General features: G+C 47.0%; 1 protein-coding gene and 1 long non-coding RNA gene across 2 annotated transcripts in view; one reads left to right on the forward strand and one right to left on the reverse strand.

The window, feature by feature from the left end:
• The window catches only part of mettl15 (methyltransferase like 15), a 103,846-nt gene that overhangs the window by 67,697 nt on the left and 16,149 nt on the right, over positions 1–20,000 (forward strand). Inside the window, 2 exon segments of the mRNA XM_042074630.1 lie at positions 12,126–12,317; positions 16,632–16,810. Coding sequence (XP_041930564.1) covers positions 12,126–12,317; positions 16,632–16,810 — 371 coding nt within the window.
• On the reverse strand, positions 1,995–15,531 carry LOC121694457. The gene is made up of 3 exons (XR_006025761.1): positions 15,518–15,531; positions 5,824–5,829; positions 1,995–2,065 (listed from the first exon to the last, which is right to left on the reverse strand). It is a non-coding gene; the product is annotated as an uncharacterized LOC121694457 (long non-coding RNA).

Genomic DNA, 20,000 nt, shown 5'->3' on the forward strand with positions numbered 1-20,000 from the left:
TGTGTAAGTGCTACACACATCAATGCACACTTCCTAACGTACACACATACTCACAGAACTCCTATGCCCTCGGTAGCTGTTCTCACCTTGGACCTGAGAGTTACAGTTTTTTTTTTTTTTTTCCAGATATTTTTCAATATAGGGGAAACATATTAATAATGTTATTCCTAGCACTGAGCTTACACAGTGATCCAGAGACACTGACTGCACTGTGGTGCCGGCCGGCCAGCACCACTAAGCCTGCATCCCTCTCCCGCCACTCGTCTCTCTCTTGGCGCCACGGCCAGGAGAGAGAAAGAGAGAGAGAGGAACGTGCGGTGAGAACCGCAGGACGGGCTCACTGTCGTCCGAGGTCACCTTATCTTTTTTCTTCCCCTCCCCTCCTGCCCTGCGACAGGAAATTGTTTCAGTTTGATTGCTAAAAGGTCACCCATAGCTGCGCATCCGGCTTAAGAGCTTACAGAGGCGAGAACAAAAGAGCGGCAGTCTTTTATTTAAAGCAGATCACAGTGTCATTGAGATTTATCAGCGCTTCGTGATCATGGTCCCCACATGGCTTCCAGTCTCCAAGCTGTACAGTCGGACACTCTGTTGTTGAGAGGCGATATTGAGTGCTTCGCAGTCGCCAAGCTGTAAAATCGGGTTCGCAGTCGTAGAGCTGTACAATTGGACACATCTGTTGGGAGGCGATATTGAGTGCCTCCAGTCTCCAAGCTGTACAATCGGATACTCTGTTGTTGAGAGGCGATATTGAGTGTCTCCAGTCCTGTATTCTCACAGCCCAGAGGCGTTTCTATGAAATAATGGGCAGAGACACGTAAATAAATTGCTGACTTGCTTTCTATGCATGTTTCCCACACCTGTGTAGGTAGACGATCAGTAAACATTGAAGTGATTAGCCTAATTTAACGAGAAAACAAACATGCGGCGGTGAGTTAATTACAGGTCAGGCCCTTGAGGTGTTTCATGTCTTAAACTTCGTGTCTGTTGTCTTAAGAGATAAGTACGGGCAAGGTGGGCTGATCGTTTTCAAAACAACACAAGGAGAGTCCACTGAGGGAGGAGGAAATGTCCATCACAGGCTGCACCTGCAACCTTCTGTGCTGCTGCAGGGTTTCCTACTATTTTCTGGTATTATTTTGTCCAGAAATATCGCACTTCAGGTGGACCCACTTTGCTATTGAATCTTATTTTGGGATCTCAGCTGTTTGTGCAGCTCTCTCTATGTCTCTCTCTCTCTTTCTTTTTCTCTCTCTCTCTCTCTCTCTCTTTCTCTCTTTCTCTCTCTCTCTCTCTATCCCACCTCAACGTGTCTTTCAAAGCGGCCCTTTATATCCAGCTTCTGCATCCATACGCTTGAAATGGCGGGAGTGTGGGAGCACTGTGTGTGTGTGTGTCTGTGTGTGCATGTGTGTGTGTATGTCTGTTTGTGCGTGTGTGTGTGTGATATTTTCAGCTCCTGTGTCCACATGCTTGAAATGGCGGGAGTGTGGGAGAACCGGGTTGTGTGTTTGTGTGTGTGTGTGTGTGTGTGTGTGTGTGTGTGTGTGTGTGTGTGTGTGATATTTTCAGCTCCTGTGTCCACACAAATGGCGGGAGTGTGGGGGAGCTCCGGGTTGGCAGCAGAACGGAAGCTGCTGAGTCACTGTGTACTCATAAGATTCTGTTCATGGGACAGCAGAACAGAGACAAGTCACCAACAACTACACAAAACACTTTGTCATTTAAAGCAACACAATGTAGATGTTTTATCAAGATAATTGCTTCAAACACATTTGGATGATACACACAGGGCTGTAGTGGAGGCTAAACGCAAGTAAATGCAGTTTATCCACCTCTTATTAGAAGAGTTAGAAGAGTGGTGGATAAACTCTTTTTTAATGTTAACTTCAATTGGTGGTTATTCACCAATTGAAGTTAACATTAAAAAATCACACTGTATTATCCACATTCGCAATTTGTGTGCAGCCGTGACCCACTGGTTAGCACTCTGGATTTGTACACTCAGCAACACTCTAGGTACCATTTAATACCACTGGTATTGTTATACACATTGGACAATAACCTCCACCATCATCAAACATGTTCTGAATGCCTTTTTTAAAAAGCCACACTACTTCAAAAATTCAGCCCTTCTGATTTATTTAATCACTTTCTCAAATTCCTCGACGTCTCATGCGGATGGAAACCTGTTCCTTTTAAAAAGGAACATTTGTTTTTCCACTGTTACCATGGCTTTACTCTAGAGGGGCTCTAATGCTATTTGTAAAGTGAGGCAATATCTATTGTTCATTGCACCGAATTCAACTAATGGGATTTAATTGAATTGAAATTGAATTGAATCTCCATGAGCAATCAAAGGTCACTGGATGTGGAGCAGAGTGGAGTGAAAGCCTCACGATACCAGTGTTTTTAGTATGCAGGCAGATCTTACCAGTGGAAACGAACCTCAACTCATTTTGTGCCGAAACAGATGACTATAAATCGTATGAATTTTGATTAGATCGGCCTGTTTTTGTGTTTGTTGTTTGTAGGTGTGTGTGTGTGTGTGTGTGTGTGTGTGTGTGTGTGTGTGTGTGTGTGTGTATGTGTGCGTTTTCTGTGTGTGTGTGTATGTGTGTGTGTTTCTTTGCGTGTTTGTGTGTGCGCGCCCTGCTTGATGATGTCAGTGATCCACTGTATCAGGAATTGAGATGCCACTGATAGGGACAGGGCAGGGTGAGAGAGGAGGAGAGCGACACAAACGGACTGCAGGCCAACACTAACACACTCCATTACACCACTGCAGCTGTGTGTGTGTGTGTGTGTGTGTGTGTGTGTGTGTGTGTGTGTGTGTGTGTGTTTGTCTGTCTGTGTGTGTGTGGCATGCTTTTGCATATGCTGAAAATTGAGAGCAGAGAGAGAGAGAGTGAGAACAAAAGATTTCTGAAAGCGTTCCTAATTGATTAAGTGCTGCTTCAGGGCAAAAGTAGCAGTGCTGGTGATATGAATGTAGGCCAGATCAAATACACACTCACTGAAACAGAGCTAGCTCAGGCGTAGTCTAGATCATCTTACCCTGGAACAGAGCTGGCTCAGGCATAAGGCATAGTCTAGAACAGCTTACCTTGAAACAGAGCTGGCTCAGGCATCTAGAGCAGCTTACCCTGAAACAGAGCTAGCTCAGGCATAAGGCATAGTCTACAACAGCTTACCCTGGAACAGAGCTAGCTCAGGCATAAGGCATAGTCTACAACAGCTTACCCTGGAACAGAGCTAGCTCAGGCATAAGGCATAGTCTACAACAGCTTACCCTGGAACAGAGCTGGCTCAGGCGTAGTCTAGATCTGACGAGGCCTGGGGTCCATGCGTCTACCTTTAGCACTGTGGAAGGTCTTAGAAGGAGCTCTGCTAATGCAGTAGAACAGAAGAGCTTTTTGTCATGATACTGAAATGATGCAAGTCAATTTTAGACTCTCATTTATCATGATCTAAAAGAAGGATTACATGCAAACAGAGTTGACTTGTTGAAAATATTACTTAGTTGTCTGATTTACATGCCCCTTTCAGAATATAATCAGTGTATTGTAGAAAATATGTGTTATTGTTGTTGATCATATAACATAATGCCCTGACCTCCACAGGCCAGCTGTGACAGGAAATGCTAAATGCTAGAGTACTAAAGATTATTTTCCTTATTTACTTGAGGATACAGCATGGTGCCTTCTATTGCTATGGATACCATTGAATGCAGTCATTAAGGTCTTACGCTGTAATTTATTTAACAGTCGTGGATCGAACTTATTGAAGAAAACACGTCACAGCAGCCCTCACAAGGAGTTGCTTGTTATAGGACTGTTTGTTTTATATCCCACAGTCTGTATTCCTGTATGTTATGCATTCTGTACTCAAGGCTTTTCACTGTTCTATGTTCTGTATTCTATAGGTATGTTCTATGACTCCACATAACGCTACCGTTTTTTACAGTCTATGGACGCTACATGTTCTGTATTCTATATTCCATGTTCTGTATTCTATATGTCTTTTCTCTACCCTGTGGTGTGTATGTGACGTAGGGCTACTTGGCTGGCAGAAATGACCGTTTTCACACCCAAGGAGCTGGAACTAGTGGACATGTTTTTACATATTCAGCATCCTCAGGGAAGATAGACGTGGGAAGAGAACACCTGCCGCCTGTGCGTGCGTGCGTGCGTGAGTGTGTGTGTGTGTGTGTGTGTTTGTGTGCGTGTGTGCAGGTGTTTATCTGCCATCCGTCTCCATTATCCCATGTTTCTGTGCCGCTCTCTGACTCATGCATCCCAAGACTGTACGCTCAGCGCATTGATGACTCACCCCCTCCCCTCCCCTCCCCTCCCCCTAACACACACACACACACACACACACACACACACACACACGCACCACCAACAGATTGTTTTATGGTCCCATCTCAGATCTCTTGTGATCCCTGTCTGACTGAGAGATCAGTGCATTATTCTGCAGGCCTCCCGTGGATTGTAGCCCCTCCCCCCCCCCCCCCCCCCCCCCCATCCCCACCCCTTCTGTTCCAGTTCTTATTTTCCTTCCGTCTCCATCATGTAAATATCCGGCAAATAATTCCCAAGCAGACGCTGGGAATTCTGCTGAGCGTATTTCCCATTCCGGGTACCTCGTCTGAGTCTGCTGTCTATCCACGAGGGAGAGAAATAAGGAGGTGCAGGGAGGAAGAGAGGGTGTGCTGAGGCCAAGAGGGAATCTGTTTCCCTCGCTGTACAGTTTTAACTTCACTGTGATGTCAGTGTTGTGGGTTGCACAGCTATAAATAGATTGCTCCTCCTAAGCAATTATATGTGAATACCACACACACACACACACACACACACACACACACTTGTGAAACTTGTCCTCTTTAATAATATAAGACCTTGCATAAGACATTTATATCTCCTACGCTCTGTTTAAGCCTCATAAAGAAGTTAATAATTTAAAAAAAATGTTACATAAGTGTTTTGCATATTCTCAAATCATTTGGAGGTGAAGAAATCCCAGTGGTGAGGAGGGGGAGCCCCCACAGTGATGCAGGCTCAGAGGAAGACCAGAGTTGCACCACGGGCTGCACCACAGGCTCACAGTAACAGGGCTAACGCTAACGATCACAGAGACAGCAGACCTGCACTCACGGTACTCGGGCTAATGCTAACGATCACAGAGACAGCAGACCTGCACTCACTTTACTCGGGCTAACGCTAACGATCACAGAGGCAGCAGACCTGCACTCACAGTACTCGGGTTAACAGTATTGTCTCAGCAGAACTACATTACAATTTATTGATCGCCGAGGGGAAATTCAAGAGATAGCAGAGCTAACCACACATTCATTGTAGCCTACATGGGCTAGCATTATCTGTCACAGAGATGATATGAAAGAGCTGCACCACAGGCACACAGGCTAATGTGAACTTTCACAGAGATGGTGAAGTTGTAACACCACTGGCTGTACATGGGCTAATGTTAACATGATAGCAAGGATAGCAGAGCTGCACAATGGGCTTACTGTAGCCTACATGGTCTAACACTCACACTAAATAGAGCTTCGCCATTGGCTCACTGTACATGGGCTAACGCTAGCAGTCACAGAGCTAGCGCAGCTGTTGGCTCACTTTAGCCTGCATGGGCTAGTGCTAACATTCAGGGAGACCGCAGAAGAGGAGTTAAATAGTGTGTTTACCATGTAGCTGCGAACTGTGGAACACTCACAGTGTTGTGGTCACATAGTCATTCCTAAAATACACATTCTGCTTTAGATATATCAAAGACTCTTTAGGGCTGATGGAAGCTGAAAACATTATGCTACTGGCCTTTCCCAGCAGCATTGGTGTTTCTAGGAAGCCTTGAAAACAGCAGGTTATTCTTGGAATAAAGGTTGCCATGTCCTGGACTGACTATAGACCTTTTGTGTGTGTGTCTGTGTGTGTGTGTGTGTGTGTGTGTGTGCGCGCACTTGTGTACTGTCAGTGTGTCTAGTGTTTCTGTGTTTTTTCACGTGCCGTGTGTATGGGTGTCAATATGTGTATGTCTGTGTGTGTGTGTGTGTGTGTGTGTGTGTGTGTCATGCTCAGAGAGGTGCTCAGAGAGATGCTCACCGAGGCGAAGGCAGTATGGCATTTGGAGGCGTGTGCAGGTTGCTTGGAGCTCCTCTGAGCGGTAGTGGGCCCAGGGCTTAATCTGTGCCTCTGCTCTGCTCTGCTCACATATTGATTAGGCTGTGTCAGGCCATGTTATTGCCTTTTCACTCCTCGAGTGAAATGACCGCGAGAGGCTAAGGCCGTGTGTGAGTCTGTGTGTGTGTGTGTGTGTGTGTGTGTGTTTCTGTATGTCTGTGTGTGTATGTATGGGTGTGTCAAAGAGAGAGTGTGTGTGTCTGTATGTCTGGGTGTGTATGCATGGGTGTGTCAAAGAGAGAGTGTGTATGTGTGTTTGTGTGTGTGTTTGTGTGAGAGGGGGGAGAGTGTATGTCTAGGTGTGAGAGTGTGCATACAGTATGTGACAGATAGAGAGAAACACACACACATACACAGGCATATATATATATGACAGGAACGCCTGTGTGTGTGTGTGTGTGTGTGTGTGTGTGTGTGTGTGTGTGTGTGCAGTACTGAAAAAAAGTAAAAGTAAAATGTTTGGATGTGAAATACGATAACATTAAAGCACATTATTACACGGCTCTTCACAAGACAAGTAGAACGCTCCATTGGCTTGAATGGGATTTCCCAAAGTTCTACGGTAAAATATGTAATTACCGCTGCAAACATATAATTACCGCTGTTAATGGCAACGGGTTTTGTGCTTCTGATACGTCTTCCATATCACTACGCAAGGACTGGAACTTCATTCAAAAGTGAAAGCAGACGGTTGATCAGCTGTGTTCTAAAGAATGTTTGATTCAAGTTCAGCATGTGTTGATGCAAACTATTTGTTTCTCAGCAAATGCCACGATGAACGGTAACAAATAGGCTAGGCTATGTAGGCTAAAGTGATATCGTGGGGAGTTTAGTATTGTAACACTTGTTTTGGCAAGTAGCCGTGCAATAAGCCGCTGCACAACGGGGTCCGGTTCACCCTGTCGGGACTTATTTTCCCAGTAATGACCGGCGTTCTATACATTATGCCTTACTCATCACACCTCAAAATGATAGAGGCTGCCTCTGGATGTGGTTTGCTTGCATAATATCATTCCACAGATTTTCCAACAACACGGCAACCAACCCCTCATTTGACAATGCATCAGTCCACAAAATGGTGTTTACCTAGTCTGACGAGCCAAACCCACATCAAGATTTAGGGCCTGGGAACTTAACATTGGCACTGCTCAATCCGAGGGGCGGGATAAACGGTTGTCTTTCAAATTTCCTCTGCACACAATAGGATAGCGCTACACAACTCATGAGTCCCATGCATTTTCCCACCAGCAGAGCTAGTTGGCTAGTTGATCAAACTTTTGCCAATTTAAAAAAAGCTTAATTCGAGTCATGATTCAAAGACTGCTGTTCGCCAGCAGCAGCATCCGTCTTCTTTGTTTTCAAGTAGCAGGGAATTCACAGCGGAACCGCCGCCAACTCTATACACGATGTGATTGGCCTGGTCGAAGTTTAATTTTTCCAGCTTGCAAGCCAACGCTTGCTACAGTAGGCTACCCTTGCTGCAAATTGCATTTGCTGCCACTAGGGTGCGTCTAGATTTCTAGGCTAGTGTTTACATTTTCTATCATCAATTTATTTAAATAGCCTAAACATAGCCTTACTCAAAACAGTTATTAATGTTAGCCCTTTGTCATTTTGTCATCTGTAAAAAAATGTCAAAAGCAGTGATGCATTTATTAAAAGCATAATTGAATGCTTTGCTGGAAGGATGTTTTTTCCTACTATCATCCTATTTTTAAAGCAGGCCTATCTGCGGGCATGCATTTGGGCTACGGGGTTTCTACAAGAAAAGCATGTTTTTAGCGGGGGCTGCACTAGTTCTTTAAGATGTGCAGTGAAGTTGTAGTGGTGTATGGATAGGTGGGTAGATGAATGGATTGAGGATCACTTCCCTCAGACACCAGGGGCAAGACCAGGTTTTAACCCCTGAAATGCTGTGCTTGCCCAGTGACACAATCTCGAAAGGCCCCCTGGTCTCTACTAAATGAACAAAATAAAGGCATTCGGACAGCATGCACACACACACACACACACACACACACACACACACACACACACACACACACACACAAAACAGTTGTCATGTTATGTTGATTATGTGTGCGTGCGTACGTGCGTGGTTGTGCATGTCCATGTCCATGTGTTTGGGTGTATTTTTGTAGCGTGCGTGCGTGCGTGTGTGTGTGTGTGATTTCTGCGTGACTACAGACAGAAACCAGCAACAAGTTGTCTTGTTGGGCAGAACTTCTCATTGGCCTCAGCGAATGTTAATTAGTTTTGTGTGTTTTTGTGTGTGTTTGTCTGTGTGTGTATGTCTGTATGTGCTATGGTTATGTTATGCAATAACTCTCTGGGTCCTCAGGAGTCCTATATCACAGCTAGTCTGACACACATACATGCACTAACACACTCAGACACACATACAAACACATGCACCCACACATACACACACACACTAACTCATGCACACACACACACACACACACACACACACACACACACACACACACACACACACATGCAGGGGAGACAGTGGGACCTGTGGAGCCATGCTTACTAGATAGTGTGTGTGTGTGTGTGTGTGTGTGTGTGTTGTGTGTGTGTGTTGGGCTGGGTGGAGAGCACCGTGCGGGGGTGGAGGACAGGGGAAGAGCCGAGGCTCCCCTCTCCCTGCAGCGCGGGGGCGTATGTGGGGGGGTGCAGAGGGGAGGGGAGCGGAGGGATGTTCTGCCACGGAGCGCGTGGGAGGAGAGGAGAATGCCTCGCTATAGATTTTCCAACAAATTAATGAAGGTGCAGAGGCGCTGAGAGAGAGGCAGGGTTAGAGAGGGCGGGGGTGGGGGGGTGGGGGTGTAGAGTTTGAGAAAGAGATACAGAGAGAGAAATAGACAGAGTCAGATAGAGAAAGGGAGGTGAGAGCAAGTTGGAGAGAGAGAGGCCTCCCCCACACACAGACAGACACACACACACACACACATACACACACACACACACACACACTCTGCGGTGCGGTGGTGTTCTTTGGGGCTCTCTGGCAGGGGATGCCCGAGCTGTGCGGGCGTAGCGCGCGACTGCCCTTGATCTTCCAGGAGCGCACTGCGCGGCGTGGTGTGGCGTGGCGCGGCGTGGGCGAACAGAGACAGGGACCCCAAGGCCTGCTGGGTAAGACCCCGCTGCCACCCACAGCCACCGGGGGCGGACCTGCACATGCACTCAGCACTCAGGAGTTGCCTGGAGTTGCCTCGCACTTTTGCTTTTCACTCTCTCTCTTTCTCTCTCTCACATACTCACTCACTCTATCATTCTATCCCTCTCTCCTTCTTTCTCTCTCTGTCTCTCTCACACACACTCACTTATTGTCTCGCTCTTTCTCTCTGTCTTTCTGTCTCACACACACTCACTCAAGTTCTCCCTTGTTCCCGTTCTCTTTCTCTCTTCTCTCTCACACTCTCTCTCTCTCTCTCTCTCTCTCTCTCTCTCTCCGACTTGCTTGCACTTCCATGATTTGCCTTGTCGTCCTCCTGTCTTCCTCTAGTTGTGGGTTTGTTGATTCGTGCCTCTTTCTTTGTGTTGTTCAAGAGAGCTGGTTTCCATGGAGTTGTGCCAGTGGATGCTGATGCCATGGTGATGTGGGATAGTGATGTTGGCATGACGATTGGGTTATCTGCCTACTGCTTGGCCTTGACCTCTTGCTGCCCTCTCTTTCACACATACACACATGCGCACACAGACATTTTCTCCTTTCTTCTCCTCTTCTCCCCTCTCCACTCCTGTCCTTCCCTCCTCCTGCTCTCCTCTCCCCCTCTTTTCTCTCCTCTCCTCTCTTCTCCTCTCCTCTCTTTCACTCTCCTCTCCTCCTCCTCTCCTCCTCCTCTCCTCCCCTCCCCTCCCCTCCCTCCCCTCTCCTCTCCTCTCCTCTTCTCTCCTCTCCTCTCCTCTTCTCTCCTCTCCTCTCCTCTCCTCTCCTCTCCTCTCCTCTTCTCTTCTCTCCTCCCCTCTCCTCTCCTCTTCTCTCCTCTCCTCCTCTCTCCTCCCCTCTCCTCTTCTCTCCTCTCCTCTTCTCTTCTCTCCTCCCCTCTCCTCTTCTCTCCTCTCCTCTTCTCTTCTCTCCTCTCCTCTCCTCTTCTCTTCTCTCCTCTCCTCTTCTCTCCTCCCCTCTCCTCTTCTCTCCTCTCCTCTTCTCTCCTCTCTCCTCTTCTCTCCTCCCCTCTCCTCTTCTCTCCTCTCCTCTTCTCTCCTCTCTCCTCTCCTCTTCTCTCCTCTTCTCTTCTCTCCTCTCCTCTCCTCTCCTCTTCACTCCTCCCCTCTCCTCTCCTCTTCTCTCCTCTCCTCTCCTCTTCTCTTCTCTCCTCTTCTCTCCTCTCCTCTCCTCTTCTCTCCTCTCCTCTCCTCTCCTCTCCTCTTCACTCCTCCCCTCTTCTCTCCTCTCCTCTCCTCTTCTCTCCTCTTCTCTCCTCTCCTCTCCTCTCCTCTCCTCTCCTCTCATGCCTCTGCTGAAAAGGTCACATGAAAATTGCATGCAGCTACACAGTACAGACACAGTCAGGGCGAAGATGAGCAGAGAGAGAGAGGAAGGGTGGGATGGAGAGAAAGCGAGAGAGAGAGAGATGGGGAGAGAGAGAGGAAAACAGGACAGACACCACCGCAGCGAGGGCAGATGAGCAGATAGAGGTGAAGAGCGAGAGATATATAGATGGATAGATAGATAGACAGACAGACAGACAGATAGATAGATAGATAGAGAGAAAGAGGGGAGGGGGTGCAGGATAGATAATGAGGGCAAGAAAGCGAAAAGAGTGACAGTGAAAGGCATGTTCGCGTCACTCTTGATGGCTGGCAGTGATAGGGTTAACCTGAGGTCCTGCCTGACAGAACAGGCATTCTTTATCTTCATCAGGCTGTCTCGGAGATGCCTGAAGAAAAATGTCAGGGCCCCGCACTTCACAAGAGTTTAAGAAAATTGACCTACACGTGTGACACAACAATGGCATTCATCTCTCCATCATCCAGTGAACGTGGTGCTAGCGTAACACACAGTCAAGGAACGTGCAGCTCCATGATCGGCCTCTAGAACCGTTCTAGAGCATGTCATTTCCAGATGGGCCTCCTTTTTATTCAAAGCTTTTCACAGTTCATAGTCTTTTCAACATACACATAGATATGCTGAATGCCTATGCCGAGTATATATTTTACAGTGTAGTTCTGGTGCATATGATAACAGGAAATGACACAATGCATTCCACCCCAGTGTCTCCTCTAGGTTACTGTGTGGTGTGTGTGTGTGTGTGTGTGTGAGTGTATTGTCTATGGGTAGCCCTAAACGCCCACCCTCCTACATTAATGCTGTTTATCATACAAATTCCTCTTTAATTAATTATGATGCCGTTTGCGAGGAACGTAAGATGGTTTCACCGGAAATTGCTTGGTCCATGTGTGTGTGTGTGGGTGTGTGTGTGTGTGGGAGGGGGGGTGGGTATGTGTATTTAAGCTTGCTGTTTGGTTTGTGTAAGCCGATGCATAAATGCAGTGTGTGTGTGTGTGTGTGTGTGTGTTTAAGATTGCTGATATATTTGTGTAAGCTGATCCATAAATACAATAGGTGATTGTGTGTGTGTGTCTGTGTGTCTGTCTGTTTAAGTATGCTGACATGTTGTATAAGCTGAAGCATAAATAGAGTGAGTCTGTGTGTGTGTTTGTGTATAGTAAAGCTTACTGATGCATAAATACAGTACATGTGGGTGTGCTCTGCTTTGACAGGTATACCACCCCCCCCTACACACACACACACACACACACACACACACACATACACACACAAATACACACACACTCTCTCTCAAATTAATCTATGTCATATCTCTCTCCCAGTTCTGTAGTTTTACTGTAGACCCTGCATTCAACACCCGTGTGTGTGTGTGTCTCTCTCTCTCTCTCTTGGTTGTTTAGGGGTCGTGTGTATCCGCTGCTGGGGCGCTTTAGTGAACTGAGCTCCCTGCTGACCGGCCTGGGCTTTGGCCCAGGAAGCGTGAGCGCCGCCCTGGTGGACGCTGGCTGCTCCTCCATGCAGATGGACAGCGCCCAGCGCGGCTTCGCCCTCAGCAAGGATGGGCCCCTGGACATGAGGATGGACGGAGAGAGGTGAGGGACAAACTTCCACTTTTAACCCACAGCACCCTCAGACTCATTACAGCTTCATTTCAAATGTGATCCTCACATTGATGGCAAGTCGGGGAGTAAGACTTCTTTAGTCCGCTCTCGAAGTGATTAGAGGGGGCAATCGTGGCCTACTGGTTAGGGCTTCGGGTTTGGAACCAAAGGGTTGCCGGTTCGATCCCCGGCCAGTAGGAACGGCTGAAGTGCCCTTGAGCAAGGCACCAAACCCCTCACTGCTCCCCAAGTGCCGCTGTAGCAAGGCAGCTCACTGCTCCGGGTTAGTGTGTGCTTCACCTCACTGTGTGTGTTCACTAATTCACGGATGGGATAAATACAGAGACCAAATTCCTTGTATACGCAAGTATACTTTGCTTAGATATCTGATTTACATTTCACTTTTTACATTTTACATTTTACATTTTACATTTTACATAGGGCCGTCAGACATGTCCATTTTTATGTTGACGTGAAGTGCTGATCTGACAATATGTTACATTAATAATTATGTACAATGATGTAATGTAAATGCACAAATTCAGTGTGGCTGATCTATGGAGAATATGGACACAGATGAATTACGCATGTTTTGTAGAGCTGTGACTTTAAGCACTAACCACTCTGAGGTGGTGGGCCAACAAACACGAATCAGTGGGAATCGGAGAACCTGAAGGAAGCCTGCTGGCAGTCAGTAATGCACAGATCAAATTCCGTAGCCTCTCTCATGTTACCACACACACACACACACACACACACACACTGTGTCGGATGTGGGCCCCATCCGTGTGGCCTGTGGCCTGGGTCTGTGCCGGATGTGGGCAGATGCTCTCAAGTATCTGGGTGAGTAATGGAACCCATTGCAGTAGAAATGCTGTAGGAACCTTTGTTTTCCATTCAAGGTGTTGCACTTAAATTCCTCACATATTCATATATAGGGAGATGGAGAGAGAAAGAGGGAGCGAGAGAGAGAATGAAAGAAAGAACACGACACAGGCAGGAGATGGGGACATTTTCCCGCACTTTTGTACTCCAAAAAGGACATTTTCATGGCCCCCCTGCTCACTCCGGTAGGCATGCATGTCCATGTATGGGCATCAGCGTGAAACAGAGACATCAGAGTGGAGGCAGCATCTGAATATGAATATGAACACTGTCACGTCACGTGGGAGAGAAAACGTGGCGGAGAAGTGGACAACTCGCTCACCTCAGAGCTCCCCTCCTGATTGGGGACTCTCTCTATGCACCTATGTTGCTTTTCTGACCATCTCTCTCTTCCCATGCCTCTCTCTCTCTCTTCATGATTCTCTCTTTATCTCTCTCTCTCTCTCTCTCTCTCTCTCTCTCTCTCTCTTTTGCTCGCTCTCTGAGCTTCTCTCTATTTCTTTCTCTCTTCCCATGCCTCTCTCTCTCTTCATGACTCTCTCTCTTTCTCGTTGTCTGTTTCCATGCCTCCCTCGTTCTCTCTATCTCCGAATACCTCCACCTCTCTCCAGCTGGGCAGCGCTAAAGCCACCGTCAGCTAATTACTCGGTAATGAAGTAAATAAATGACTCACTTCAGAAGGAGCGGCTCTGAGATGAGAGCCCTTGTGAGTCCCAACTTTTTCCCTGTCGTGGCTCGGTACTGAGCGTACCTGCTGCGCCTTCACAGATCTATCAGAGAAGAGAGGGAGAGAGAGAGGGGGGGAGTGAGTGAGTGAGAGAGAGAGAGAGAGAGAGAGAGAGAAAGCGTCAGTGGCTTTCTAGATCTATCATCAGAGCAAGAGGGGGATCTTCATCAGTCGGAGAACTCGGAAATGTTTCCATCTAATAATTCCCTTTGTCTCTGTCTCCCGCCTCCCCCTGTGTGTGTGTGTGTGTGTGTGTGTGTGTGTGTGTGTGTGTGTGTGTGTGTGTGTGTGTGTGTGTGGGTGGGTGGGTGTGGGAGAGAGGTTAACTCAGTCCTCCTCCTGTACGTGACTTGCCACACAGGCAGAGAGTACTAACTGGAGTGTATAGGTATACATACCACCTGAGGTTTACCACAGGAAGTGCACGGGTCTCACAGAACACACACACACACACACACACACCTGTTCCAGGGGATGGCGTGGCCTGGAGTGTAACGCCACACACATCCCGGAGGCTGTTTTGAATCACTTCCATTTCCCCTGTCATTCACCCAGCTCTCTCAGTGAGATAATTGGAGGACCTTAAAGAAACCACTCTTTGGTTCAGTGATTCTCACATACACACACACACACACACACACTTCTGTTTATCTCCAAACAGTGGAATCCCATTCTCTCATGTGTCTGCGTCAGATGATTATCTGCCGTGTTTTGGCTGGTGCTGGCTGAGGCGCACTCAGCTTCTGCCAGGCACATTCTTGAGAAGTTGAATCCAAAGTTTTGAAGACAGGCGAGAGGAGAGGACAGCCCACCCACTGTGACACTGAACCTCCGTGATCGAGGGATGGGTTTAAAAAAGAGAGACAGAGGTGGAGAGAGAGAGAGAGAGAGGGAGAGAGAGAGGAGTCTGCCCACAGGATGTGCCCTCGTTAGAGAGGGAGGGGGCAGAGGATTGGTCGTAATGAATATGAATTCCTGAAGTTTGGTGAAGTGGGCGAAGCAGCTGGCCACTGCTGACCTGCACACAGGGAACTCCTCGTCTCTCTCCTCCACTCTTCTTTCTTTCTTTCTTTCTTTCTTTCTTTTTTTTCATTTTTTTATTCTTTTTCTTTTAAAGGAAATAATTCACACATGGAGTCTTTTTAGATGACAGCCATATAAGCAACTTTACTTGGATGATCTTAAGCAGAGTGATATATGAAAGTGTCCGTTTTTGTATATTTGGCTGGCCAATAAATAGCATTTCCCTTCCTTTCTTAAAACGTAGGCCTAACAAGGACCAGCTATTATCTAAATGCTAAAGTTACCTCTGCTAGCATTGGCTGCGTAGATGCGTAGGTTTAGCACACCCACACACCCAGCTAAGATACCTTAGTTGTCAATCCAAACGTAGCACACCTGAGAGCTTCTTTTAACTTATTTGTGTATGCGTGTATATATTTTTACATTTAAAAAAGAAAAAGAAAAGTAATAATGTCCTGTTTGCTTTGTTCTTTTGGCTCCCCTTATATGTTTAGCTTCTTTGTGTCACACTTCCAGTCAAGACACATCTCTTGTATATATAAATGTAAACATAAACATAAACATATGGCAATAAAGCTGACTTGTTTCCCTGCCCCACTGGCCAGGTGGTTAGGACTAGAGATATACAGACTTTGACTATCGTAGGTAGTATTAGTACAGTCCCATAACACAATAACAAGACAAACAAACGTTTACATTTTACAACCAGAATAAACCATTTGAGTCCACCACTGGCCCAGTCAGGATGTGACCCATACACACAAACCACTCCAGCTGCATGGTGATCGATGGCTCTGTTGGTTTTAGAGCTCGTGTTGGTCAGGGATGAGCACTTGTCTGGACTGTGCGTTTATGCCACACAGATCTTTTGTGTGACGGTGGCCATAGAAAAGGTAGGGATTCGCTCTACAAATTGCAGTTATTTATTTCTCTCAATAAAAAACAAGCCTGGTAATGTTTGGATGTAAATGTATTTGTTAATGTTACTCATATGCGTTCATGCCTTTAAATGGGAATAAAAACATCTATGTGGTGCTACAGTGTTTGATCCAGTCTCTGTATCTATCTATCTATCTATCTATCTATCTATCTATCTATCTATATCAGTCTATCTATCTATCTATCTATCTATCTATCTATCTATCTATCTATCTATCTATCTATCTATATCAGTCTATCTATCCATCTATCTATCTATCTATCTATCTATCTATCTATTTATCTATATCAGTCTATCTATCTACCTATCTATCAGTCTATCTGTCTGTCTATCTGTCTGTCTGTCTGCCTGTCTATCTGTCTGCCTGCCTGTTTCTTTTGCAGTAGATCAACTTACCTTTCTGTCTGTCTGGATGTCCATGTGACATGTTTATTAAAACAGACAAAGGGATGATTTACATGCACATTATCATCCAGTATTTTTGTCTTGTCTGTCATCTCCTCCTATCTTCTTCTCCTTCTCTCTCTCTCTCTCTCTCTCTCTCTCTCTCTCTCTCTCTCTCTCTCTATTTTTATAGATCTCAAGCCCGCATCCCTGGAGTATGGGGGGGTGGGGTGTGTGTGTGTGTGTGTGTGTGTGTGTGTGTGTGTGTGTTTGTGTGTTAAGAGAGTGTGTGTTTTTGCACCCTGTGACGTCAAAGCTGCCTAATTGGGCTCCTGTGTGTGCGTAGGTTTCCCAGAATGCCGAGCGCCGCTGACGTGCTGAATGCCTTGGATCAACAGGCGCTTGCGTCGCTGCTGCGAGCCTACGGAGAGGAGAGGCATGCCGGCAAAATCGCCTCTGCCATCGCGCAGGCACGGCAAATCTACCCTATCCAACGCACTCAACAGCTGGCCAGCATAGTGGCAGGTACACACACATACACACACACACACACGCACACACACGGAGAGACACTTTCACACACCTACGCCCTGTTATGCCCACTCTTTTCCCAGCTCGACTGTTTGGTGGCGAAATATAAAGTGTGGAGCGAAAGGCACACGCAGAGCAAGGGAGTGAGCGAACAAGCGATCGACAGTGAGGAGGGGTAGAGGATGCATGGGGTGGGATGGGTGTGTGTGTGTGTGTGTGTGTGTGTGTGTGTGTGTGTGTGTGTGTGTGTGTGTGTGTGGGAGGGGGGTTAATCCCAGTTTCTCCCAGTGGGACTTATTTGTCGTGGTAAGGGGAGTGGGAGTGGTGGTGTGTGTGTGTGTGTGTCTGTGCTTGTGTGTGTGTGTGTGTGTGTGTGTGTGTGTGTGGGAGGGGGTGGAGGGGTGGGGTAAGGGAAATGTCGGCTCGCGTAATCTTGGGCGTCATCTTTCCACTCTTTTTCACACGTTTCCCTGCTCACACTTTCTGAGCCCTCGTCTGTTCATCCATCGCGTTCCCCTCTCTTTCTCTCTACACACACACACACGCACACACACACACACACGCACACACACGTAAACACACCCTATACTCCGTAAGTCACTTATTAAGAATGGGAGCGAGGGAGGAGAGAGGAGTGGAAGAGTGAGAGAGGGGTGGGGTTCTTTGTGTTTTCATATCGCTATCGCCATCAAAATTATTGTTTTTATTTTTCCTGACACTCTCCCTCTTGCACCTTCCGTCTCTCTCTCTCTCTCTCTCTCTCTCTCTCTCTCTCTCTTTCTCTCTCTCTCTCTCTGTCTCTCTTCAGCTCTCCATCACTTCCCTTTGTTCACACCCCCTCCTCCACTGCAGACCACGCCTGGAAAAAAATACCCCCCCCCCCACAACACACACACACACACACACACACACACTCACACTCAATCTCACTTTATGTATCCGCCTCCTGCAAGCACACACACACACACACACATACACTCACACATAGTATTATTTTTATACAGTTTTTAAATGCTTAGTTGTTTATATATATTTATTCTTGGGAGTGGCTGGTCTAGGGGAAAGTGGGAGAGGATGTGTGAGACACAAAAGTGGATGCAGGTGTGTGTGTTTGTGTGTGAGAGAGTGTGAGAGGGTGTGTGTGCAGGCTTTAGGCAGAGTACATGCGTCACTTTGTCAGAACAGGTGTGTGTGTGTGTGTGTGTGTGTGTGTGTGTGTGTGTGTGTGTGTGTGTGTGTGTGTGTGTGTCTGTTTTTGTGCGTGTACATGTGTGTGTGTGTGTGTGTGTGTGTGTGTGTGTGTGTGTGTTTGAGGGCAGTTGTTTGATCTCCAGTGAGGGATGTGTGCATCTCAACACTGATGTTTATTCCAATCAATCCACAGGGTCGTGCCTCCACTCTCTCCCATGGGGTCAACGCTAGGTGTGTGTGTGTGTGTGTGTGTGTGTGTGTGTGTGTGTGTGTGTGTGTGTGTGTGTGTGTGTGTGTGTGTGTGTGTGGATAGCTTTTCCGTTGCTAAGAGAAGACAATGACGGAAAGGGGAGGAGAGAGCAGACATGAGATGTGTATATCTGTGTCTTTGTGATGTGTGTGTACATGTGTTTATATGAGTGTGTGTAATGTGTATGTGACTATGTATGTATGTATGAACGTGTGCTTGTGTGTATTGTATGTATATATAAGTGTCTTTGTGTGTGTATGTGTGTGTATTTGCAAGTGTGTGTGTGCATAGGAGCCTCTGTAATGAGAGGTGTCGAGGGAGTTGCCCCCCCTGTCCCCTTTCTTTGCCCCTCTTGCCCCACTCTACACCCACCCTTTCTGTGTGCAGATGGCAGAAACCCCCCCAGCATACTTGGACTGCAGTCAGGAGTGTGTGTGTGTGTGTGTGTGCGTGTGTGTGTGTTTTTGCATGTCTGCATGGGGGTGTGGTGTGTGTGTGTGTGTGTGTGTGTGTGTGTGTGTGTGTGTGTGTGTGTGTGTGTGTGTGTGTGTGTGTGTGTGTGTGTGTGTGTGTGTGTGTGTTCTGTACCTGCTATTGATTCCCACTTCCATGCCCCCACCCCCAGCAGCGCTCTGTAAACACGCCACGTGCAGATTGCAAATTCCTCCTCTCTTTAGTGTCGGCTGCATTGCTCTCTGTCTGTCTGTCTGACTGTCTGTCTGTCTGTCTGTCTGTTTGTCTGTTTGCTTGCATTTTAGTGTCATGGTTGTTGGTGTTGCTGTTGTGTTGTTGAATCTTGAGTTATTGTTGCTTGTACTGTTTCTGCATACCTTTTTCAGTAGTTTGATTTCTTGTCCTTGGACCAAAACTCTTTACCTCTGCTTTAAAGGTGAGGTCCCAATGACAGCCTTGTGCAGATGTTGCCCCCGCCCCAATTTCCCGTTTGTTCTCTTATGATGTGGATATAGATTGTAAGTTTGCCCTTTATGTCAGGTGAGTTAACAAACAAAACGTGTTAGCATTATAAATGCTAAATTGCGTTAAAGATAAACGCAGTGGTATTGGTTTACTGGTTAATAGTCCTTGTAGTATTTAAATGGTCATCATTCTGCATTGACATCCTCATTTGGCCATTTAAAGGTGCTGATTAAAGCGGCTAGCCAGTGGTGTGTGTGTGCGTGTGACTGTGCGTGCGTGCGTGCGTGAGTGAGTGCGTATGTGCGCGCGCGCGTGTGTGTGTGCGTGTGTGTGTGTGTGTGTGTGTGGAGGTAATTCATTCTAATTGAAATACAGAGTCCTGGTTCCCCGCTGGTGCAGTGAGAGGAACAGTGGGGCCCCTCTGTCGTATCAAGCCCCTCAAGTCCCAGAGCAGCATGCACACACACACACACACACACACACACACACACACACACACACACACACATGCACACACACACACACACACACACACATACTCCCTCCCCCCACGCCCCAAACACACAGACACACATGTCTGTTCACACCTCTTAATCCTACCCCCTAATTACCACAAGCTGGGAGGCACACACACACACACACGCACACACACATATGCATACACACATCAACACACACACACACTTAGACATACTCACATTCAAGTGTACACAACAGCACACAAAGCTCCACACACACACACACACACACACACACACACACACACACACACACGCACACACACACACGCGCACATGCACAGATACACACAAACTTACACTCTCG

Source organism: Alosa sapidissima, chromosome 20, assembly GCF_018492685.1.
Source record: "Alosa sapidissima isolate fAloSap1 chromosome 20, fAloSap1.pri, whole genome shotgun sequence".
Classification (NCBI taxonomy): Eukaryota; Metazoa; Chordata; class Actinopteri; order Clupeiformes; family Clupeidae; genus Alosa; species Alosa sapidissima.